The 25,608-nt window shown below is 35.1% G+C and overlaps 4 protein-coding genes across 12 annotated transcripts in view; 2 read left to right on the plus strand and 2 right to left on the minus strand.

The window, feature by feature from the left end:
* The first annotated feature begins 18 nt into the window (after positions 1-18).
* On the plus strand, positions 19-824 carry LOC103507539 (trafficking protein particle complex subunit 2-like protein). Its single transcript, XM_008472022.3, has 2 exons — positions 19-403; positions 739-824. Exons 1-2 carry the CDS (start codon positions 229-231, stop codon positions 822-824), a joined length of 261 nt encoding a protein of 86 aa, XP_008470244.1. The 5' UTR covers positions 19-228.
* Positions 825-2,907: 2,083 nt separating this feature from the next.
* Positions 2,908-25,608, plus strand: part of LOC103507532 (trafficking protein particle complex subunit 2-like protein) — a 41,163-nt gene continuing 18,462 nt past the window's right edge. The window contains exons 1-4 of one of the 8 annotated variants that reach the window (XR_003391039.1): positions 2,908-3,288; positions 3,505-3,745; positions 4,295-4,387; positions 6,751-8,677. Coding sequence is in view for 2 of the 8 variants with exons in the window: in XM_008472015.3 (XP_008470237.1) it covers positions 3,114-3,288; positions 3,505-3,743 (414 nt within the window). In the remaining 6 variants the exon portion in view is untranslated. Of the gene's footprint in view, positions 3,289-3,504; positions 3,746-4,289; positions 5,383-5,842; positions 6,705-6,750; positions 8,678-25,608 lie in introns of those variants that run through there. The other 7 variants (XR_003391038.1, XR_001809456.2, XR_003391036.1 and 4 more) reach the window with 7 other exon arrangements.
* Positions 15,816-25,608, minus strand: part of LOC103507540 (sodium-dependent serotonin transporter-like) — a 43,517-nt gene continuing 33,724 nt past the window's right edge. The window contains exon 13 of the mRNA XM_026822357.1: positions 15,816-17,116. Coding sequence (XP_026678158.1) covers positions 17,021-17,116 — 96 coding nt within the window. The 3' untranslated portion in view covers positions 15,816-17,020. The remainder of the gene's footprint in view (positions 17,117-25,608) is intronic.
* On the minus strand, positions 20,632-24,186 carry LOC103507531 (proline-rich protein 4-like). 2 transcript variants are annotated; one of them, XM_008472012.3, is made up of 2 exons: positions 23,929-24,186; positions 20,632-22,277 (listed from the first exon to the last, which is right to left on the minus strand). In XM_008472012.3, exon 2 carries the CDS (start codon positions 22,209-22,211, stop codon positions 21,384-21,386), a length of 828 nt encoding a protein of 275 aa, XP_008470234.1. In that variant the 5' UTR covers positions 22,212-22,277; positions 23,929-24,186; the 3' UTR covers positions 20,632-21,383. The 2 variants fall into 2 exon arrangements, with proteins under 2 accessions (XP_008470234.1, XP_008470233.1); XM_008472011.3 differs by having other exon boundaries at positions 23,887-24,185.

Below are 25,608 nucleotides of genomic sequence, written 5' to 3' on the forward strand. Positions count from 1 at the left end.
AAAAAAGTAAGTACCTATTAGAAAGTATAAAAAATATTATTAGTAGTAGCACTAGTAGCTAGTAGTTTTATTTTAAAATTGAAGCCGAAACAAGCAGTAGGGAGATAATTTCTTTTTATTGTGATGAACAAAACAAGTTCTTTAACCTGAGATTTCCTCAGTTAAGATTTGAGATCAGTTCAAACTTGGTGTTTTTTACTTTGTACCATCAAGATATAGATTGCTGGTATGGCGGTGTGTGTTGCAGTGGTAAGCCATAATAACTCACCCAAATACATTGCATGTGTTAATCCTGATAATGAGCTCGAGTTCCATTACAAGGTTCACACTTCACTTGATGTTATTGAGGAGAAATTGAGCAATACCGGCAAAAGCAATACAGAGAGTCGGGAGTTTTATTTGGGTAAGTACAGTAGGTAGGTACACTAACAGTTGTTGTTGTTGTTGTTGTCTACTTAGGTATCTACTTAGGTACTCATGTTTTGCTGCTTTAAGTTACAATAATCTTAGTAAAGGATGCTTTATCACTATCAGATTATGTATCTACTCCTTCAATATGCTACTTTCTTCTTTGTAAAGAAACTCCAAGAGCCAAGAGTAACCCTCTATAACTTATCTACTTAGGTACTCATGTTTTGCTGCTTTAAGTTACAATAATCTTAGTAAAGGATGCTTTATCACTATCAGATTATGTATCTACTACTGAAATACTAATTCATCTTTTTCATATACCTACAGGGATACTGTATTCCACTGAGGAGCACACAATATATGGTTATGTGACTAACACTAAAGTCAAGTTCATGATTGTCACCGAGACGTAGCGAAATTTCCAGTCATTTTCACAAGCCTCAAACACAAAAGTGAATAAAAAGTACAAACAAAAATGTGACTTCGATCAAAACAAACGAAAATCACGCAGCGTACAAAGAAACTGACTCCCTCTGAACGCAGTCGGATCTACTGCGTCGACGTAACACGTTCTGAGCCAACGCAATGCGCTCACTAGGAAAACAGTCTCACCTAATTACTCAGAAGAGGTGCCCGACGTGAAACGCTCAGCGTATCACGTCAACCACGACGCAAAAAACACGTCGCTAGGAAACCGTACCTTTAGGTTTTGGTTATAGGATACTTTTTTCTTATTTCACGAAGGTAAGAAGGCACTTTTTATGCAAATAGAATGTGCATTGTGCATGTGCATATTGTCTAATAGATAGAGGAGGTCCACCTTGCAATAATTAAAACAAGTGATTTTTAGGGATACTGTATTCCACTGAGGAGCACACAATATATGGTTATGTGACTAACACTAAAGTCAAGTTCATGATTGTCACCGAGACGAGTGATTTTTTTTATAGGATCGTTAGGTATGGTGGGGGATGTGTCATACTAAAATTGAGACCTCGAGAGTTGAGGGGAGAACTTTTGGCGGCGGAAAAACCGCGCTAACTGCTTGAGCCACTGAGGTTGGTTCGTTTTGTTATTTCATAAAACCTATATAGGTTAATAGGTAATCTACTTACTTGAATATAAAAAAATCTCAAAGTTTCAAATTCTCGTTTTGTTATTCCATAAAACCCATAGGTAAAAATAATATACCGAGGGGTTGGTAAGGTAGGGGGGGGGCGTGAAAAAATGAGAATATGCCAAAAGGGGACGCCATGCAAAAAAGTTTGAGAATCACTGATCTAGATAGAAAGTGAAAATCAAAAACCGATTGAATTTATTTTGTATGAGCGCCGCAAATCTAGTCAATTATGCAATGTGCAGAAGAGGGTATAAAATAAATGGCTTCACTGATTGTGTATCCAGTGTTTTTCACCTCCTTGAATTTTATTTCCCGGTAAATTTCAAAAGTTGAAATGGAGGAGTTGCAAATGGTAGAGGAGGAGAACTATCGATAGTCGGCGCCATCGATAGTTATCGATATTTTTCAAAAAAACTATCGATAACTATCGATAGTTTTCGATAGTTTTTTTATTACATATTTCCCTTGTTTCTAAAGGTCTTATCCCCCAAAAAGACCTAACCTAACCTAATTTAAAGAAAATTATTAACTGTACACGTATTAATTTAGGTCACAGGGTTTTATTTCAACATTTTTTTTTTTAATTTTTTTTTCATTTTTTTTACAAAATATAATTTTTTCATAGATTTGTATACATCTAGGTATGTTTTTTTTACAATTTTTTTTTTACACTTTTCACTTCTAAAACGACCAAAACAAACGAAAAATGTGCAGAAAAAATCTATCGAAAACTATGGATAGTCAAGCCTCCACTATCGATAGCGTTCGAAGGTTAAGTTAGGTTAGGTTAGTTTAGGTTAGGTTAGGTTAGGTTAGGTTAGGTTAGGTTAGGTTACTCTTCATGTTTCTAATGGAGGAGTTGCAAATGGGTAAAAATTATGAATAAATTGTCGATTCCTATGTAAAAAGTTGGGAAAAATCCAAATCCGAGGTCAAAACTCCGAAAAAATAACTGTAAACGATCGAAAATTCAATTTTTATTTTCCGTTCTAATGAAGATGTGTGACGTCAGACTTAACGCAGTTGCTATTTTCGTCCGCTAGGTAGCGCCAGTATGCAAGCGCGCTAGCGGAGGAGCAGAAAGAACTGCGCAGAAACGTATGCGCACAAACACATTAATGCGTTGCCTGCAAGGGAGCTTTGCTCGGGACATTTGATGTGACGTCATCGCCTACGGGAGCGTATGCCGTGACGTCAAAGTTCACGATTTACCGGCATTTTTTTAATCGATTTATCTCGGGATCTAAAAGTCGTAGAAGAAAAAGAAAAATTCCGTTGGTCCTCATTTTTTCTGCTCTATGACTTTGAAACATCACCCAAGTAAGCGCAACTGATCTATTGGATCTTCTCAAAAAAAAAAGTAAGTACCTATTAGAAAGTATAAAAAATATTATTAGTAGTAGCACTAGTAGCTAGTAGTTTTATTTTAAAATTGAAGCCGAAACAAGCAGTAGGGAGATAATTTCTTTTTATTGTGATGAACAAAACAAGTTCTTTAACCTGAGATTTCCTCAGTTAAGATTTGAGATCAGTTCAAACTTGGTGTTTTTTACTTTGTACCATCAAGATATAGATTGCTGGTATGGCGGTGTGTGTTGCAGTGGTAAGCCATAATAACTCACCCAAATACATTGCATGTGTTAATCCTGATAATGAGCTCGAGTTCCATTACAAGGTTCACACTTCACTTGATGTTATTGAGGAGAAATTGAGCAATACCGGCAAAAGCAATACAGAGAGTCGGGAGTTTTATTTGGGTAAGTACAGTAGGTAGGTACACTAACAGTCCTTCAATATGCTACTTTCTTCTTTGTAAAGAAACTCCAAGAGCCAAGAGTAACCCTCTATAACTTATCTACTTAGGTACTCATGTTTTGCTGCTTTAAGTTACAATAATCTTAGTAAAGGATGCTTTATCACTATCAGATTATGTATCTACTACTGAAATACTAATTCATCTTTTTCATATACAGGGATACTGTATTCCACTGAGGAGCACACAATATATGGTTATGTGACTAACACTAAAGTCAAGTTCATGATTGTCACCGAGACGAGTAACAAACTACTTCGAGACAATGAGATCCGTGCTATGTTCCGCAAATTACATTCAGCATATACACACATCATTTGTAATCCATTCTATGTTCCTGGGGATGATATCAAATCTAAATACTTTGAGCAAATGGCCCGATCAGTCATGGTCAGTTAAAGGTAAGGATGTAAAAATACTTTATTACCCCCCCAAGACTCCTGACTGTGAAGGACACAATTTACTGCAAGAATTGAAGGAGGAACAAAGAAGATAAAATTTCATGCCTTGACTATGATTCAAAATCTCACCATCCTCCTTAGTAAGCTATCACATTGCTAGCAATGCAAAGTCACTGTAAGCTAAGGTGGAGACTAACTTAAAGTTAAACCAAGTAGATTAAGCTATGTTATTAGTTAATTTAATATTAGCCTAAGCTACTTGGTTTAGCTTTAATTAATTAAATAAGTAAAAACATGTAAAATTATTTATTTGAATGCATTTTATTTTTCAACATTGTACACCTGCTGCCGGTTTAACAAAATGTAAACAAATATTCAACATGTAAAATATTCTTAATGCTAAACATGGGTAGGGTGAATAATGTCTATTATTTATACTTACTTGTACTTGCAATAAAACTTAAATTTATATTAATCTATTTGATAATGTTTTTCAAGGTTGAAATGATATTCTTGATTTTAATTTTGAAGGTTTTATTTCCAGAATAGACTGAAGAATGTAAATTGTCCAGTGATACACACAGAAAACACATGGAAAGTTCCACTTGGTGCTTTTGGATTGACCCAGCAGATTAATTGGAAGTAAGTCATAGTTTACTATATGAAAAATAAACTCTATTCTCAAGTAATCAAATATATTATGAAATGAACCTTTAATTACAAACCACGTCTTCAATCAGAAAAATATTGAATATTGAGAAAAGTATTTGGTGACCCAATCCCTCCTCTTTGTTTTGAAAATAAAAATATGGCTGGCTTTTTATTTTCCTTACAAAAGAGATGTTGGTCTAAACTGAACAGTCCAATATGAGTAGTAGGTGAAAATAAAACCTCCAAGAATAAATACTACCCTAATACTGTAACAAGTAAACATAATATTATTGTTCTTTGTTGAAACTATAAATTCGATACTTATCTAGAGAGGGAGAATGCTACTTAAGTAATTCTATAATTTAATTAAACTAAATAAATGCTTATAAATTGTATTTATGTAGTATACTAAATAAGCAAGTAGAGACCTAATTCCATAGTTATTTTTGAGTTGTTTGAAATTAATTGGAAATAAATTCTTATTTAAATGGAGGAGTAGCATGGTATGTGACAAAAATGACTTTGGAACCAAGTCATACCGGGTATACATATAATATGGGTAATGGCAGTATGTTTAACAAATGTCTGGGGGTGATACAAATCTCTGAATGATCAGTAAGGATGTGATTTGAAGATTGATTTCGTTCAGAGGTATGTGAGTGATCTGTACAAGGTTTAATAATGGGGAGTTGATTACGAAAACAAAACTCGTGATAATGAAAATAAACATCAGAAGATGGCTGTACTTCTGATGTTTTTCAACCGCAAATGTTCCTTCTGAAAACTGGATAGAAACGGGGGTACCTACTTTGTGTAGGTTCCCTCTGCATAATGTGGGCAAGTATTAGAGAAAGTAAATAAAGAAAAGGAAAAATATCAGAAAATGGCTGTATTTCTGATGTCTTTCAACCGCAAATGTTCCTTCTGAGAACTGGATAGAGAGGGGTGGGGGTACTTTGTGTAGGTTTCCTATGCATAGTATTAGAGAAAATAAATAAAGAAAAACATCAGAAAATAGCTGTATTTCCGACGTTTTTCAATTTCAAACTTTCCTACTAGGAGTGCAAAAAATATCTTTGTATAGAACTGGCAAGTAGGGGGTTTAATTAGATATATGATTGTCATTTTTTATATATTTTCTAGTGATGCACGACGCGACGAGACGAAAAACATCAGAAAATAGCTGTATTTCCGACGTTTTTCAATTTCAAACTTTCCTACTAGGAGTGCAAAAAATATCTTTGTATAGTTTCCTAATGCATATTACCTACGGTCAAACTTTCTTGACTTGGCGGGGCGGAGCGCTACCGCGCTCCTTAATAATGGTGAAAAATAAGTAAAATGTACAAAACCGAAAGGTCATTATTTGAAATCAATAAAATTAACATTTTCTTATTCGTACAGATTACGATATTCTAAGTTTAATTTCTACTCTTTACATTATAGGTAATGTGTCAGAAAAAATGAGAATATGGCTGACTTCCCAAAATTTCCAACAAAGACCTATTGGTAACATCCTGAATATGAACATAATAGGTACTAAATAAATTCTTCAACAACGAATAATAACATAATAAATAATAACAAATAACAGTAATCATATTTATATTATTTATAGCTAGCTAGCTACCTAAAGTTATTTGTAGCGGGATGACTATAATAATATCAATCAGACTGAGTACCTAGGTCAGGGGTTTCCAACTTCCATGTGTATGCGGGCCACATACTACATTCGGAGGTACTCCGCGGGCCACATATGTCCATACGGGAGCACCCCCCCCTCCCCCCAACTTTTCAGAAATGGAGTCCGATCGAATTTTGAGCGCCGCAGGCGAAAATTTTCAAAAATTATTCTCCTAATTGTAGCTGAACACTAAAGGGTTTCAGTTTCCATGACTCAATGATAACTACATTGGTCTTGCACGCGGCAGAGCCGGGTTCAATACCCATTTTTGCCTAAGTACCAAACCTTTTTTTTCATTTAGGTAATTTGTACAAACTTAAAAAGCTTCGCGGGCCACAAAAATGGTCTGGCGGGCCACATGTGGCCCGCGGGCCGCTAGTTGGAAATCCCTGACCTAGGTCATGCAAGTTAATTTGGGAAATTCCAAACTAAAGTTTTACATACGTTCTAGTATGTTACATGCAAGTCCACTCCAGTTGAACTTTTAATGTGGCATGAGTTTTTTCTTCTTTTTCTGGCTACACTTTTCGATCGTGATTTGTTTATGCTGAAAAACCATGAAACTCTGTTACGTGTTATTATAGGCGGCGCTTCGAACTATTGACATTCGCGCGCCTCCCGGCACGCTTGATTATCCTTTTACAAGATCGGTTAACCCTTTTTGTTGCAGTGGTAAAAAAGTCCCAAGTGTTAATGAATGCAGTTCAGTCTGAATTAATAATCTCTAAAGGTATGTACAGACCTGCGACTTTTTTCCCACAGATAATTAGAACTTTTAGCCAGCAATAGCACGTTAAATTTTAATTCACCGCAGCTCTGCCGTGAGGTTGTTTGTGATCGCGCAGGGCGCAGGTCTGTACAAGCTCAAAGAAAAATCTAAAATAATTAATTAGGTGTGTTATTATGTTATGAACCAAAAATGAAAACTGTATGGCTGTATAACAGTTTTCATTCGACATACAAAATAACTATAATAGGAACTTACGAACATTATATTATGTACATCTTAACGAACATGAGTTTACCTACATAACTTTAATGTCAAAATTTTGAGCTCCAACAATTCCTTAACTACTATTTATACCTATACATATATTTATTTATGTATTTTAAACAGAATCAACTATGTACCTACTTATCGTTAATTCACTAAAAATATACCTACTTGTAACATTAAGGCCGAATTCATACAACGTAACAACATAAACTTAAAGTTGGCCGGTTCATGATTTTGTTAGTTTGGTTTATGTTCTGTACAAATTTAACTTAATTAAACACCTATATCAAGATCTATTATTTACAAACCTGCTTATACACATTTTGAACGTTTACTTAAAACTATTGGTAGTTATCTTAAGTTCTAAAGCTTTTACTAATAATGTAGAAAAAAAAGTATTGGAGATAAGACATGGGGTTAACAGTCATACTTGTTCGGGATTCAAACCCGGTACCTCTGAATGAAGACTCGTACTTTTGGGCATTCGGTAACAAGGTTTATCGGTTGAAATGCTTTATCTACACATGCGATTATAACAGACTCTTGTAAAAAGGTTTTTTGTTAACTGGCAAGTAGGGGGTTTAATTAGATATATGATTGTCATTTTTTATATATTTTCTAGTGATGCACGACGCGACGAGACAAAATCCATTTCTCGTCTCTTTGAAAAATTGCGAGACGAGACAAGGCTTTATCTGATCTCGTAAAAATACGAGAATTTTCTGTCTCATCCCGAAATTTATGAGACGAGAAAGGGCTCTGTCTTGTGCCATCTTGCGTGCATTAGGTACTATTCTTTTCTATACAACTCTAATTCTCATGAGTTCTGTTAAAAAAAACTAATGTGGTAGGTACATAGGAATGTATAGAAATTGAAATGCTTGTAAAAAACGAGTAGATATTTGATTAAGTTAAAGCCAAAACACCAAAGAATAGGATTTGCTTACACTTACAAACTAAACTGGGGTTTACTTACCAAAGGTTGTTGATAATATTTACCAATTCGTACATAATATTTCATGTAAGTATGTTCCTTTCAGATCGAACGAAGTATAAAATCACTAAGGGAAACGTTAGTGTCAATCAATAAAATTTATTAAAGGATTGCCCAAAGTTTGGGTTGTCAAAACGAGACAACATACGAGTATGTATATTATAACAACCTTTGCTAAGTGAGTGCTATAGGCTATACATATTTTATAAATTATATCTACAAATCTACACCCATGACGACTGAATTGAGTTCAAATTCAAAAGATTTCTGGAAAAGGTCCGAATACATTGAAATTCTGGACTTTTACACAAATCTTTCCTTGTATTAATTCTGCATAACTATTTAATATACGCCCCACACTTCGAAGTGAACTTAGAGAATAAAGTAAATCCAATTGTATTAAACATCTGATTGGTGGATTTTAAACTTTATTTTAAATTGGCCAATCTGATTGCTTCATCGAGTCGGGTTAACATTAATCTCAGTTTAACTCAAAGCGTGGCGCCAGGGGCATTGCTTGTCTTTGGAGAACATAACGCCGCAAAGGGTTGAAACGATTGAAGTACCAACGTTCCTAAAAATAAACTTAACTAAATTTTCCATTGACATTTTCAAATGTTTTAAACTAGTAGGGAAGTCAGGAGATACAATTATTGACATGGTCAATTTGATTACCTGGGGCCTCTGCCCTATTCCTGAATATAGGGCGATGAAGCTGTGGCTACATGCTACATGTCACAATAGAATATAGAACTTGGGCTACAGTATTGTTGCCATACACTGAAATATCTTTATTGAAGAGCCTTGGTCAATATAGTACATATCTTGTGAAGTCAGTCTGACTTGACATGATAAGGAAGGGGTACAGGAATCAAACTAACCTGGTTTCTACAGTTAACTGGCGATTGGAAAAATAAATGAATTAATAATTGAGGTGTCTCATGTGAGAGATAATTAGTTATAAATAAATTTATCATATAGATAAAAAAAAAGTTATAAAGTTTTTTTTACGTAGATATCACGCCGCAAAATTTGCCCGCGAAAAAAAAAAAAATTGTTCTATTAGAACTGACAAGATGATGTACAGGAGGTAGTTACCTATGCTGTGATAGTTCTGTTGTGTGTGTTTATAGTTATAGTATGGTATAATAGTGTTGTGATAGTTACAAATCATCACTTTACTTCTGACACGCTTTGTCCTTAAATAATTCGCATAATGTATAGATAGTATACAGTTACACGTACGATTATTATAAATGTTGTGAATGGTGTCATTCATCACTTTACTTCTGACACGCTTTGTCCTTAAATAATTCGCATAATGTATAGATAGTATACAGTTACACGTACGATTATTATAAATAAATGCATCTTAAATACTTACTTACATATATACTCGCATATCAAGTACATATACAAGGAGGTATAATGTAGATAGGTAAGTGCAACTTATTACTTACATATTTATGGATGGGTACATTTCTCCACTCTGGGAAGACACAAATCTCACCCATATTCCCATCATTAGAGTTGCAACAAAACAGAATAGCTAGGTACTGTGTGAACATTTCTTGTTCCAACATACCCATCCAAGTACCTAACTCATTACTCATCTGTCTGCTACATACATATATGTACATAGGTAGACAATATACCTAATAATCTAGTTCGTTCTACTAAATACCTACCTAGATTCTACTGACCTAGTGTCCAGTTTTTTTTTCTTCAAAGTTTTATTTATTTTTTATGGAAACCAGTTCAACTTGCGAGAGAGAAGATTAAGTTGTTATATAACCGACTGGGTTCATGTGGAATCGTAGGTATAACTTTCGCAGAGTAGCTTATGTCTACCAGGAATAACATAAATAATATAGTATCAAAGTTAGTTGGGAAGATCGCCAATATGTCAGTATCGTATCTCCATTTAAATCACAAAACCAAAAATATTACAAAGAATGAAATCTATATTTTATGTCGTCCATATGAATATTGGTGTTTAGTAATGATTTAGTATTATTTAAATGATTATTTATGTATTGATGATGACTAAGGCTACGTCTCCTTACTAGGAAGTATTCCTATTCTGTCGTATTTGTGTCGCTCTGTCGTATATTTGTAGGTCGATCTTCTGCCCGGTGCTTGCACTAGGTCAATGATAACCCCATACGAGTATGTTATCATCATGTTACAAAACCAGAGTATTCTATTGTCAATAAAAAAAACCCTTATTGGGTAATATTGGGTGATTATGAATTTTATTGATCTTGAATCTGAAGTCCAGTTGAGATTAGAGACATCATGGAATGAATTTTGACTCTGTGTTTCATCACATTTTACATTCAATTACAATACTCAATAAACAACGGACCAAACTTTCATTTTCATGAATTCAGCTTTTATTTGTATGTTGGTAGGTGTGTATTTGTGGGTTCACGAATCACTAGAGAGACACAAACACCTAGTGAGAAGTAGATATGTAGGTGTAGGTATACATAGGTTGGTCAATACTAATAATAAATTACAAGTTAAACAAAGGTGTTGAGCAATGGTTGTTTACTAGCAAATAGTTGCAACTTAGTTGTTTATTTGTTTCGGTAGGAATTAAAATAATTTATTTTAAAGGTTCTTGCAGTAGGTAGAGATATAGGTAGGTAAGTACCTATACATAAATATTGGATATCGTGAATTAGTAAATTTATACTGCAGGAATTGCAAAATCCTTCTCAGGAGTTTAAAAATCACGACTTCAAACAAGGCAAGGTTTCAAATTTTCAATTCATTGCTGACATATTTTCTTTGAACAATAGGGTAGGTACCTTACGTACTTAATGATGTTTGGCTACAAACGAGTTGCGTCCCAGGCGATTTTTTTAATGTGAAATATCTGTTTCATCAGTCATCTTGCTTACTATATTTCCATATTTTTCAAAACGTTCTTTTGCATACTACGTAACCCCCTTATACAAGAGGAAGTTGCTCATTTGTGAATCTTTTTCGCATTCTAATGTAAGTAGGTACGTGTACTTAAATCGTATACCCACACGGGTGCCTTTTTCAACTCTTACCTCAACTTTTCTAACCCCGGACTCAACACAGCTACACCGCAATATTTGTTAGCAACCTACATATGTACCTACTAGGAAGGTACCTGATTGTTTTCAAATATGTAATACCTACTATTATTGTAATTAAAGTTAATTATTATCATTTTATTGATTTATTTAACCTTGCTAGTGACTGGTTTCTAACTTTCAATAATACCTAGGTACCTATTTATACTTAATACTTAGGTAGATAGAGGCAAATAAATACCACAAGAGACGTGGTATATTTTGAAACTTTTAATCATTATTCTAGCTAGGTTAACTATAATAATAGCGAACGTACATTGGAAAATAGTAATAGGTAATAAAATCAAAGTCAATCTCTTTTGTTTCTAGATCTCATGTAGATAACATTGGTAACTAACAGCTTAATAATGGGGAAATCAAACTTGATTTTGCAATAGGTATTGTTAGTACTTTGTTGGTCTTATTTAAATAGGATCACAATAGGAAACTAGGGTACGTAGGTTAATACGAAACCAGGGTAGATAGGTAGACAATTATACCAGGATAGGGCGAGGCATAAAGTCCCTCAGTCAGTTTTTACTACTTTTCAGGAGAGCAAGAAGAAGGTTTGAAATTTTCAATACTCTACAACTCTTTTTTCTGTACAAGCTAGACTTTTTGGTAAAGATGCAGATATGCACCAAAAAAGGGTTGTAGTCTAACCTGTCTAAGTGGGACGTCTAAGTGAGAAACCTGGATAACTCGGAAAAAAATCGTGGTCCCTTCATTTTGTACTAAAAAACCTGTTTCAATGGGAAAATCGAGCCTCTATAAGTGGAAATGACTCTTTCTAGATACTCCGTCCGGAGCCTCTGTAAGTGGGAAAGGTTGCCATTTTCCTAGGTCCGGAGCCTTCTGCCAACCTCTGTAAGTGGGAATTCGTAGGAAAGCATAGCATATTCCTCTTCCTCCAAACCAGTGTTCACATTTACCTCTATAAGTGGGAATAGGAAAATGACAACCTCACTAAGTGGGACACTTTTTAACTGGGAAACCTGGATAAGTGGGAAAAAATTGTCGGTCCCTTGGATTCCCACAGGTTCGACTGTATTTGAAGAACTTAGGTAGGGTGATCTTTTAGAGAAACTTATGAGTCGATGTGACGAGGGTTTTGCCCTCCATTCGGCAATAAGCTACCTACCTCCTCACATAACCCTAATCCTGTCTGAGAGTGGTCGGGACGACAGCCTAGGATGTCATCCATCCGGATACCAACCAGTCGAAACGTTGCTTAACTTTAGTCATGATTTAACATCTTTCCATGTTGTCCAATTCTCTTGTTATTCTCTCTCATTATCATAATATTAGTGTATTGTGTATATGGTCAGGATAGAAGTACATTATGTAGGTATGTGGGAGATCGGTCCAACAGTTATTAACTTATTACTGGTGCTATACATATTAGTACTTCTAACCTAACCTAATACAAAACTATTCCGACATAATATGAGCGAGCAATTAGACACCCCCTCATGCTTCCTCTGGTATTTACCTTCCGTGTAGTTCGGTACCTTGGCTATGGGTGCAGGCATCACCCGTTCTACTCCTTAAACATTTACCTAATACACAATTAACATTTAATAAAGCGATGTGCAACACGATTACTTTACCACTAAATATTTGTTCATTTTATAGCATGGTTAAGATATAATTGAATTACTTACCTGCTGAGTATTAGCTGTTAGGGGTCACATGTATAGGTACCTAGTTACCGATTTGTATTAAATAATTTACCAAGTTGATACTTAGTCCTCCTTAGGTTTATCTAATGAATTAGAGGTAATATTTTAATCGAGGTATCCAACAATTTTATTATTGTTCCAAAACCTTGCTCCTTCCTGCTCACTATTCGTATTAAGCAAGTGTTCTGGTAATCACTGGGCTATAGAGACAATCACGCACATTACAGAGGAACATAAAAGCTCTGGGTGAAGTTGATGCCTTAGACATTCTCTACCTCCTAACCCTGTGAGCTGTTCCTACTCACATTGACCTCACCCAGCCAGAAGGGGTTCGGGAGTGGTCAACCAATGGAAACGATGCTTAACTTGAGTGATCCGTGCATTCAACGTGTTTTATACCTGAATTTCATTTCGTGTGTTATTATTCTACCAATGGAAACGATGCTTATTTTGAGTGATCCATCAGGAACTCGTGCATTCAACGTGTTTTATACCTGAATTTCATTTCGTGTGTTATTATTCTACCAATAGAAACGTTGCTTAACTTGAGTGATCCGTGCATTCAATGTGTTTTATACCTGAATTTCATTTCGTGTGTTATTATTCTATTAACTTGAGTGATCAATTCGTTCATTCAATGTGTTTTATCCCTGAATTTCATTTCGTGTGTTATTATTCTAAAAAATTGAATGAACATTAAAAAAACCTTCGTTTTGGTTGAGGATTTGAACCTGGCTTCTCCCGCTTGTCAGGCGAGTGCAGCGCCGTAACTACTTCAGCTGAATCAATGCCTCGGTAGTTTAATACTTTGCGAGTTATAACAGATTATCTGGTAATCAGGAGGATTCGAGTTCAAATCCCTACCTTCGTTTTGGTTGAGGATTTGAACCTGGCTTCTCCCGCTTGTCAGGCGAGTGCAGCGCCGTAACTATTTCAGCTGAATCAATGCCTCGGTAGTTTAATACTTTGCGAGTTATAACAGATTATCTGGTAATCAGGAGGATTCGAGTTCAAATCCCTAACCGAATTAACAATTTTTATACTCCTTTATTTGAGAATTTGTTCATAAAAAAAAAAAATCGGTTTCAAAAGTTGAATGTTAAGAAATGCCTTGAGCGTTATTTCTCGGCTCGTGCTTACCCCACTCAATAGAAAAAAAAAAATGTAACTTGGCAACACCGGCGTGTAACGTATTAGATACATATCGCCCAAACCATATTATACTACTACAAGCAGGATTCGCCCGCTTGCGCGCGGCTGAGGCATGGCCGTATTTGGCTGAGGCATGGCCGCAGTTTACTAAGGCATGGCCGCAGTTTACTAAGGCATGGCCGTAGGTAACTATGGTTAACCACAAATAAAGTATGCTCAATGATATGAGAGAGGTGCAGAGAGCTTGTAATATAAAAAAAGATAGTAATTTATTATTTAGTGGTACAAAAGTGCCAGGCACATACCTATTGAATTAACAAACAACAATTAAAATTTTATATAATAAAGTCCGAAGCAACATTGACTTTGGTTGATATCTGGATGAGTGACTGTCCGATTTTTACCAAATTGTTACAATTGTTACAGACCTTGGACCATACCGGGATAGCATACCAAATTTCATCGCTCTACGACAAACCGTTCTTGAGATATTTGGTATATCACCTTTTCCCATTTAAACCTGTAGTACGTACATACATACGTACGTACATACGTACAGACCATGGTTTAAAAACCACTTTTTTGATATCAGGGGATCCCAAAACGGATATTTCCAACCATTTCCCGATTTTGAAAAAAAAAAAAAAAAAAAAAAAAAAAAAAAAAAAAAAAAGAAGACACCTCAATTAAGGACGTACATACGTTTTTCATTTCACAGTAGCGCACTCTCAAAACCTGAAGTCAGGAACAAAAGCTCTGATGTTAATGTGGAGGTTGAATGAAACTAGTGCTTATGTACGGTATGGCTATCTGGAAATTTATATGAATTGAAAACGTCATCCACATGCATAATTCTCATTTGTAACACATCGAGGAGAATTTGAAATGTATTTTCATGATCGATATTATTTTCATTTTAGTCTTCCTGTTCTGTCTGTTTTCTCTTGAGAGAGGCGTACCTACATTTATTATTTATTTCCCATACTCTCTGGTAATGGGTTGAGCCTGTAGAACAGAGGACAAACCACCACTCTACTGTTAAATTTAAATTGAATGTCAAAGTTAACTGTAGTCACCTAAAAAAGAAGAAGATGCTATGTACATACAGGGTGGTTCGTGATTTGCGAACCACGCTTATATCTCAGAAACGGCTGGGAATTAAGGAATGAAATAAACGGCATCATGTAGATGAAATTTTAATGATTAGAATGGCTTTTTTTAAATTTGCAATTTTTTTTTTTTTTGAAAAACGGCCCATTTTTTGCCAAATATAGGTCACTCTTATGGGAACCCCCATTTTTTATTTAATTTTTGGAATCAGCATAAAATTTTAATTAAAAAAATGTATTCACTCGAAAAAATTTGCTCTACAAAAATTCTGTACACTGTGAGAAAGAAAAACAATTTCTTAATTATTTCTTTAGTTTTTGTATTATTCACTTAACTATTTCAACAACAATCAACAACAACAAACAAATTTATAAAAGCTGTTCAAAATGAGATCCATTTGTTTGTACACAGTAACCAGTAACGCATTCTTCGCTCTAACTCAGGACCAACTGCGGTGTTTATCATCATATCTGGGGTCACTGACGCACACAAAATCGCGATTTGTGCAAATTTTTGCAGAGCAAATTTTTTCGAGTGAATACATTTTTTTAATTAAAATTTTATGCTGATTCCAAAAATTAAATAAAAAATAGGGGTTCCCATAAGAGTGACCTATATTTGGCAAAAAATGGGCCGTTTTGCAAAAAAAATTGCAAATTTAAAAAAAGCCATTTTAATCATCAAAATTTCATCTACATGATGCCGTTTATTTCATTCCTTAATTCCCAGCCGTTTCTGAGATATAAGCGTGGTTCGCAAATCACGAACCACCCTGTATATTTTCAAATAAAAAATGAAATGCTAGGGAAGACTATTCTAAGGGGTGTGATTTCATTGTTGGATCTAAAGGGTTTCATATTATTTTAGATCACAGTTAATGCCTAATGATAGTAACGTTATACATAACCTTTTGCCAAAGTAAGTAAAAATATACCTACACACCTACCTTTAAGATTGTTGCTTTTGAAGCACATTGGTGCCAGAGAGTAACTCCAAGAACCCTCAGATAACCTCATGGGTAAGAGGAGTCAACCCAAACGGTAAAGAACATCGAGCTTGATATGAGTTTATAGCTAGCTATCAATTAATTTCAACCGACGGAGCTTACCAAACAGAGATTTAATAAAGCTTGAGTTTAATTATTCTTAAGTCAGGAGTAAAACCAATCTCATCGGTATCGTTGTGAATTGGACTAAATTGTGGTAAGACATGTACATATACATATTGTATTCTGGAGTTTACTCCATAGTACCCTTGCTCTCACCTACGACTAGGTACCTATAACTCATGATTGGTAAGACAAAACCAAAGTGATGATGAGGGTTTGCTGGATAGAAATCATAAAATAGATAACAAGGATCCGTCGCATCTACATATGTACATTCTCTTCCTATCCGCCGCTCTCAGACAGGGCAGAAGAGAGAAGATTCCTATCAAAGAAGATTCCTATCAAATTTCTATAGGAAATAGTGATGCACATGTTTCTCGTCCCGTGACACAGGACTTTATCTGTTAACCGATTACCTAACCGAGATAGAAAAAAAAAACTCGAGACGAAACAAGATCCATTTCTTGTCTCGTCGCGTTTTGCATTACTACTAGGAAAGAGAAATTTTCCAAATTCTCAAGCAAACAGCGATTGAAAAGTTAGCGCCATTTTGTCTGAATTCAAAATGGCCATAATCATGAGATCATGACAATGTGATACTTGCGATAATTTCCCATCAACTACACCACATACTGTTGACATGGGAATCGTTATCTGTATTTAAGTATCTATGGTTTGTTGATTTTCCATAGACAGTCGAGGGTTCTTAGTTTTCAAGTGTCCTTTACAAGTGAGCTGAGGGGTTTTGATTTCCAAGCGTCCTTTACACAAGCCACTCATCAGCACGTCAAACATGTGTACCTATGACGGTTCCGTAGGTGTTGACTGTAGTGATCACCACAGGTTCGGTAACTTCTTCTGGCTGCATTATCTTGTAGATGCGCTGTGGATAGAGGAGAGAAAGAGAAATGCAAGATATTAGAATATTGTTTCAATAAGGGTATGTAGTTAAATCTAAATCAAAACCTTTTTGATAACTTCTGGTCCTACAAGGACAGTCTAAGTAAAGCATAGGGTTTTCTCGGACTCGATTATTTTAATTTTTTTAAATATCTCTACTGGGATCTGAACCGCAGTCCTCTCAGTTATAAATCCAATGCCTTAGCAACTGCGCTATTGATGAGACAATAAGAATACCGTACTAGTTATGTGTGTACAATCCAAATGTCAAGATGAAGAGGCATATCTGTGTTGAGTCTGGTGTAGGGTTGAGAAGCTCATCATATTGAGATACTGCATGGCTCATGATATTGATAACGTAATAATATATGCAGGCATCAGGTGGGAAGTGAGTTCTGGTTATGCAGCATGATAGGACAATAAGAATACCGTATCTACTAGTTATGTACAATCCAAATGTCAAGATGAAGAGGCATATCTGTGTTGAGTCTGGTGTAGGGTTGAGAAGCTCATCATAAGAGATACATGGCTCCATCATATGAGATACTGCATGGCTCATGATATTGATAACGTAATAATATATGCAGGCATCAGGTGGGAAGTGAGTTCTGGTTATGCAGCATGATAAGAGGGAAGACAGCAATTACCTGCATACTTGCAGTGAGCAATTAAACTTACGATAAATTATGGTTGAATCCCAAGATACATCTTACCTACCTGTTACCTGTGCATTATGATATCATCAGTGATGGATCTATAGCTATACCTACATATAGCACTCACGTTCTTTTAAAGACATCTCCTTTGTGTTCCCTTTGAATCCGTATAGGTATCTGACCACGACTTAATAATACTTATGTAGGTACCTATTTAGAGCTGATACAATACTTACCCACTAAACGGAGAAGCGTAGGTATATGGCCTAGAATGTGCCTGATGTCCCCACAAATCCCCGTTACCCAGATGATTGTTATCTGGTTACTAGAAATAAGTTAAAACTCTTTTTATTTTTAATTTTAATTTTAGATTTTTTATTTCTGTTTTGTGCTTGTAACATGTAAACAATTTGTTTTGAGTTGAAATACATGAAACTTTGTAATAATAATAATATTATTGGTTTATTCCTAAACTGCCTGGTAGTGTTTGCTTATCTAGTAGGTACCTAGGTCCTTTTTCCTTGGACGAATAGGTTTCAACTGCTTTTGTCTTATTTCATAAAAACGTATAGCCGTCACTGATGGTCTTTATCATTTGAGCAATTACACAGTACACAACTATTAAGTACCCCTGGCTACCCATTATCTGTTAATAAGACCTAAGCTTCAGATGTCCTTACTCTTACTCTTGCATGATCTGATTGAATTTAAGATCTTTTACGGTTGTTTACTATTTAGAAGCGTGCCTTTCTAAACTGTCAATGGACTTTCGCAATCTAAAACACAATAAAGCGTAATCTATATAAATAAAATTGTAGATTTGTCTGTACATTGCTTAGAATCGTGAAATTTTTAGTTATTCTTACTCCTTATGCATCCAATGTACTATGTATGTATTAGCGTGTACAAGGTGAAGCAATGGTATCAGCTTGACGATCAGTAAGAGGTATCCTAAACTCTAACCTCAAATGAAGGATAAGTGAAAAATCAACTAACTTTTCTACTACTATAGACAAAATCCTTGGAACTTGCTTTACAAAGTTATATCGTAATTCAGGGTGTCTACATAAGCTGTTGATAACTGTTTTCAAAGCGGCCTGTTTAGATACGTAGACAATACAGTATGCATTCATAAAGTCCCCCCCCCACCTTAATTTTTGAACCGATGAATTTAGAAACCTGAAATTTTGTATACGGGCCTATATTTACCTCTAGTTTCTTGTAGGCTATGTAAAAATTCAGGGACTTTTTCAGGGTCGGCCCTAGTGGGGCCAACTTGAAAATTTTAAATGAGAACCCCCTGTTTGTGATTTTAAATGAGAACCCCCTGTTTGTGATACATCATATCAAAGGTCTTAAAAGAACGCAGTACTTTGGTTCAAGTTTGAGCTCGATCCGATAACCAGGGCCGGAGTAATGGCCTATTCAAATTTTCATTTTTCCATGTTCTTCTGCCAATAGGGGAAGCACCAAAAATGGGAAATTCATATGGATTGGTGATTTGTGCTTCAAATAGGTCCTACTAATGATCTATATTCAAATTCAGTCCCAAAAGTGAAATTTCGAAACATCCATTTTCACCCCCGGAGGCCATCAGGGCCGGAAGTCTAAATTTCCCCGTATACGCGTGTCTAGACATAAGGCGTTCAAACATCTCTTTTGTGTTCAAAATCTTTTTATTTTGCAACAAAATAACGACATAAGTTTCCAATAACAACATTACCCATATTTTGTAACATGTTTTTATTCTATTATTGTAGAATTACGACTTTCTGTCAGTGAAAATATGACAGAAATGTTGTAGAACCATAGGTAACTCGAAAAATTATTAAATCCCAGCCTAAACTTTTGTCCTATGTGCCATAATTTGTCCTATGTGCCATTTGAAAATGAAAAGGAGTCATTTTGACTCCATCGGGCATTCTAGTGTTAATACCTAGTCTAGTCACACTATTACGATTACGACTGAGAATATTTTGTAGATAATTGGTTCACTTGCAGTCTGACATAACTTCCACTTTGATTGGAAGCAAGTATAACAAGTGCAACTTTACACATTTGCTCGACAAGGCGTGCATGTTATATTTCGCAGGATATGCAGATGTAGTTCATTACATGATCTATTACATGAGGTAATTAACAGTTCGGATTGATTGCACTTTCCTCTACTCGTATTAGAGTGCATTGCAGTAGATCATGTAACTGAAACTTGCCAAGTGTTCTACATCGTTTGGATAAATATCTAGAGTAATCTAGACAATCTTTTGAACTTTTGAAGCTTGGAATAAAGAATTGTTTGGAGGTAACTGTCACTCTTTGGGCATCCTTGAGCAATATAAGTCTCTTTGAAGCTTTCTGGCGATATTGTTGGTTTACTTGTTCCGTCCTAACTTTTCATCTCTATGCCATGTGTACGATTCTACATACAATAATATTATCAGTGTACCTATCCTTCTTCACAATTTTCAATAGTTCTATCAGAGTGACCACCGGATTTACCTCAAAGATATTGCTGCAACAACGGCCACTAATTACTATTAGTATAACAACCTCTACGTTGCGTAGTTCTGGAAGATTATCATCTCTTGTTTCATGATTATGAGTTGGTTTATGTGTTCTTTCCAAAGCGTCGCGTCGTGCAATATTGCGTCCGATGTTGCGATATCCAAGAAACTGGACAAAGCCTCTTCAGTTTTGTTGGTAAAACAAACACAGACGTGTGTCATACCCATTCCCATGTATGATGCCAAAGATTTACATTATGGTGGGTAATTCTCTTCAATGTTTCTATTTACCTAATACCTATTGTAAGCAATTAATATCAATCAATGATGGTTTAGACCAATATATTTATTTTTATGTGTACTTTAACTAAAGATGTTGAACTGTACTATAGAGGAAGATGCTGAAGCATAAATTTAAACTAGAATACCCCCTTACCTAGATAGCACGAGAGTTTATGTAATGGTCATTATATCTGTAAACTTAATCATAGCAAATAATCTATGTAAGTTCCATAAGTAGGAAACAATATGAGAACAAATAACTCCAAATCGATAAATAGAATACATCAGTGTTTTGAAATGATCCTCGTTTGTAAAGAACGATATTGTTCAGGAGAAATACGTAAAGTAAAGATAAAGGAATAGATTTCATTCTAACTTTTGAATGTGTATGGTAAAAATTCAAGGTAACTTAAAAAAAAGAGAGAAAGAGAACAGTATCTCTGAGGAGGTAATGTATTGTTAGAGGTAAAAAACGAAGTATCTCAATACTATAGAATATTTATTATTTACACTTTCTGATACAGAAAATGTAAACATACGTATTCCACACATGAGATAAGTAGTTCTTTTACTTGTCTCATTTGATGAAACACACCAAAGCCCGATATTTGATCAAATCCTTCGAGATCTCTTTTGGATATTAGACGGACTTGTGTTACCCTTTGAATTGTTTTGATTGCGCCTTCAATCAGGTCGCATTCAGTCAGTTTCGTTTATGTCTAATAGGAAAACATGAGTGACTTGGTTGTCGTTTTTGTATTGATTTTGATTGTTGTTGCATGGCGGCGGAACGGCGTATCAATTACGTTTAGTAGTGGTGACCTTCATGGGAGTAGTGGTCAGATGGAAGGTCGGTGTATTTCTCATGATGATGGACATGGTCTACATGGTCGTGCTCGTGGATGTGGACTGGCACATGCTTGACAACTTCATAAGGAACTGGCACCTCCACTGGGACCTTGACGGGGACTTTGACTGGATAGGGGACATGTTTCTCAACGGGGTATGGGACGTGTTTCTCTACGGTGACTGGGTAGGGTTTGGGTACTTCCACTGGGTATGGCTTGTCGACGGGGACCTTGACTTCATGGGGGACTTTCTTCTCGACAATGTAAGGGACTGGCTTCTCAACTGGTACATGGACTGGGTAAGGTCTGTCAACTGGTACTTTCACTGGGTATGGGACGTGCTTTTCAACATGGACGGGGTACTTCTTCTCAACAACCACGTGGTATGGTTTTGGTACAGGGACTGGGTATGGTTTGTCTACGTGAACCTTGACTGGGTAGGGCACATGTTTGACTACTTCATATGGGGTTGGTACCTTGACGTGCACTGGGTAGGGGACCTTCTTCTCAACAGTGACTGGGTATGGCTTGGGCACATGGACGGGGTATGGTTTGTCTACTGGAACTTTCACGTGGACAGGGTAGGGAACTTTCTTCTCAACGGTCACTGGGTATGGCACTGGAACTTCCTTGTGGATGGTGATTTCCTTGACATGTTCATGATGGTGGTGACCATAGTCCTCACCTCCACCATAACCTTCGTCATAGAGACTTCTCTTCTCGTTCTTGGTTTCGCTGCAAGAGACAGTGGCTACAACCACCAGAGCGACTGCTACGTAACGTAACATGTTATTGGAACTGTTCAGGTCACTAGAGTTTATTATGAAAACAGAATATGTTTAAATCTAATACAACTGAAAGGAATAAATTGTTAAACGGTTAATTTGATTTTTTCGTTTTTCAAAAAGAACAGAATTCATAGCTTTTATTTTGTGGGAATGTACTCATCAAACCAAAAAGGTTCTCATAAAAATTGTAATGAGAGCAATTCGTATCGGAAACGAGAAGTAACAGTGATTGAAATGCTACTGGTGACAATGTTATCCTGTCACCTGCCAATATCAACAAGAAACTACACCCAATGATAACTAGCATATAAAAACAAGAGCATTAACATTAGTCATGTATGTCACATACCTATGTACCTTACTCATGTCACTTTACAATATTCCAAAGTTATGTAAAGTAAGATAGGAATCATGCAGCAGTCAAAGCATACTCGTATGCATGTACATGGTGTTTCTAATCATTAAAACAATACCTAGGAAACGACCTGGATTTTGGCCTAGATCCTTTGGAACAGTAACTAGGTATTACCTATTACAACATAATAAAGAATAAACCCATAGTGCACAATAAATATTTCTCAATGGTGGGTGTTGGTTATACCCAGATAGCTCTCACTGGACTTGAGTTTAATTTATATGTTTAATGCATTTGTTCCGTTGGCTTTAATCGTTTAGAATATAAATCTACCACGGACTTTTATATGTACGTACTCACTTTAGAGTGCATTTTAGCTCTAATTTATTCCAAGTTATAGTCTCTTTTTGTTGTCAGTCGGAACAGGACATACTTGACTAGTTAGCTGATGGTTGTAAGAATTCTCTTTGTTTTTTGGGCCCTTATGCAAGTTAATATTCCCAATCTGATGTGCATTTTACTGATCTGAAATTCTGAACTATGAATTCTGTCTTTTAAAGAAGGAGAGGTAGATAAGTAACTGCGTGTTAGTGCTTCAGGATGAATCGCAATTTTGGGAAAGACTGTTTTGACACATAAAAATTGATAAATATAGTTTGAAAATATATTAATAATTCGAGAACAAGTGATGCCGTGATACCTATTGAATACTTGTATTTTTAATTTATTTTCTTATGAAATTACGATTCAATCATTCGAGTAGACTGATCAAAGGTAGCAGAATGTAATTGAATTGATGTATTGTACCTACAATTTGTACAGAAAGATGGATTATTCCCAAAATACTAATGTGACATTAAATTATCTATTTCATCATTCACTCATTCAATCTGATTGACCAAGCATATTATTTTACATTATGTGTACAAAGAGTGATAATAACAAACGCTACCTTTGATTTGCCTTCTTGAAAATGCCAAAACACTGATTTGGTTTTTGGTTAGTTTTAAATTTTGAGAATGTAGGTATGTAATGTATTCGGTATTATTGATTATGATTAGGTATGCACAACTGTTTTATGGGAAATCTTGAACTTTTTGCAGGTATTAATTTAAATAAGAAAGCAGTATTGTTAGTATTATTGAAATCCAAAGGATCTGGAGAAAACAGGAGAAAAACTTAAAATAACACTGATTTTTGAGAAAAAAAGCTTTGAATACGGAATATTTGAAAAACACTGTGAAATAACGCCGATTGAAAATTTAATGACGAGAAAAAAAAGCAGATCTAGGTAAGCAAAGTAAAATCGAAAATAATTACGTGTTTCAATTGTAAACTTGAAAGAACTTTATCAGAACTCACTCCTCACTGTACACGATGTGTACTGATCCACTGGTAAACCACAACTAACTACCAAATGGCAAGGTAACGTACTTTATAATCAACTGTGAAGTTAGGTCCGGACGTTGTCTACTAGAGAGATTATACAATAGGATCTCGTGCTATGGCATTGGCATGTGATCTTGAACCATTTCTTTTGGGACTTTGGTGTTATGTTTCGCACTAGTGCTTGTCGTTAAATTTAAACTAAGTTTAATATAAGGAAAAAAAAGCTGTAAATGTGAACTACAAAAAATATACTTAAAAAAAAAAAAAAAAAAAAAAAAAAAAAAAAATCAATCAATTATGGTTTAGACTCAAGACGAGAAGATCGATCAAACAAGCAGTACCGAAAAAATAAAGGCCGAAGATCAAAACAATTCTAATGTGTAGAAGACTTCAAGAGATACAAATTCACATTATGAAACAAAGGCAGTTAAAATGTTAAAAACAGCTTTTCATTCACTGAGATGACAACTAGCTCCCCAATGGTCCTCGTGAATCAGTTACTTAACAAATTAATAATAGGTTCTGTTCTTGAATATCTAGAACTCTCAATACTGAAGACGCTTGAAGCAAGACTAGTAAAAACATTGCGTTATATCCAATCTAAATACAGTAGTAGGTAACCAGTATTTATCTAGTAGCAGATATGTATATCGCAATCTGTGGACTATGGGTCTATGACTCGTGATTCCTTTTTACATTTAACTTGAAATCGCTTCGAGCTCTTATCAGTTTGATCATAAAAACTTAAGCACATCAGCTTTATTACTTTTTTTATTGTTATTATCAAGCGGTTCTATGGTTTAAGATTCTCATATTCTCAAGTCTACCGTGAGTGACACCTGGTTTTGTAAACACTTCAGACTTAACTACAACAACAAAACTTTTACAATGAAATTTACACATCATTTCATAATCATGTGCATCCAACATAGATTCATGTTCATAGCATTCTGTGTAAACCAAAATTTTATTCATTCATTCGAAATGCCAAATACATAATGTCTATCTAAGAAATAATCAAACAATATTTATTATAAAAATATACATTTTCTATTAATTTATTTTTTATAGAAAAAAATATATCGTTAAAAAATAAGGTTTATGTACAATAAGTAAATAAGTAAAGTACCTATCTAAATTTTAAGGAGACTAGATTTATAATTATGTATATGTTCTCTCATTTCAAAGAACAAAAGATGTACATATTTCAATTATTTAGGAGTTATCTGATCTATTGGTGTCTGAGTAATTAATTGGTAAGCCGTGTTGTATTTAAAAATGACTTAAACGTTAGAACTGAACGGATTGGTTATATAATTATAGCTATTCAGAGTGAAGAACCTGACTTTAGAAATGAGGTTCAATTACTCATATGAATAGACAGGTACGTGGTGGTATGAACGATAACATAAAGTTGTAGAGCAAGCTATTAATTAAAAGTATAACTTTGCAAGGCAAAGGTAAAATGTAGGCTATTATAGTTCTGTTTGCAAGTCTTACATATTATGATTTTTTTTTTCATGTTTTGACTAATTTCAGTTGATAGTTAACTGCTTATGCATTTGGTCATAAACCAAAAAATAGGGTACCAATATATTCATGTTTTGACTAATTTCAGTTGATAGTTAACTGCTTATGCATTTGGTCATAAAC

This window comes from Diaphorina citri, unplaced genomic scaffold (assembly GCF_000475195.1).
Source record: "Diaphorina citri unplaced genomic scaffold, Diaci psyllid genome assembly version 1.1 scaffold320, whole genome shotgun sequence".
In the NCBI taxonomy this organism is placed as follows: domain Eukaryota; kingdom Metazoa; phylum Arthropoda; class Insecta; order Hemiptera; family Psyllidae; genus Diaphorina; species Diaphorina citri.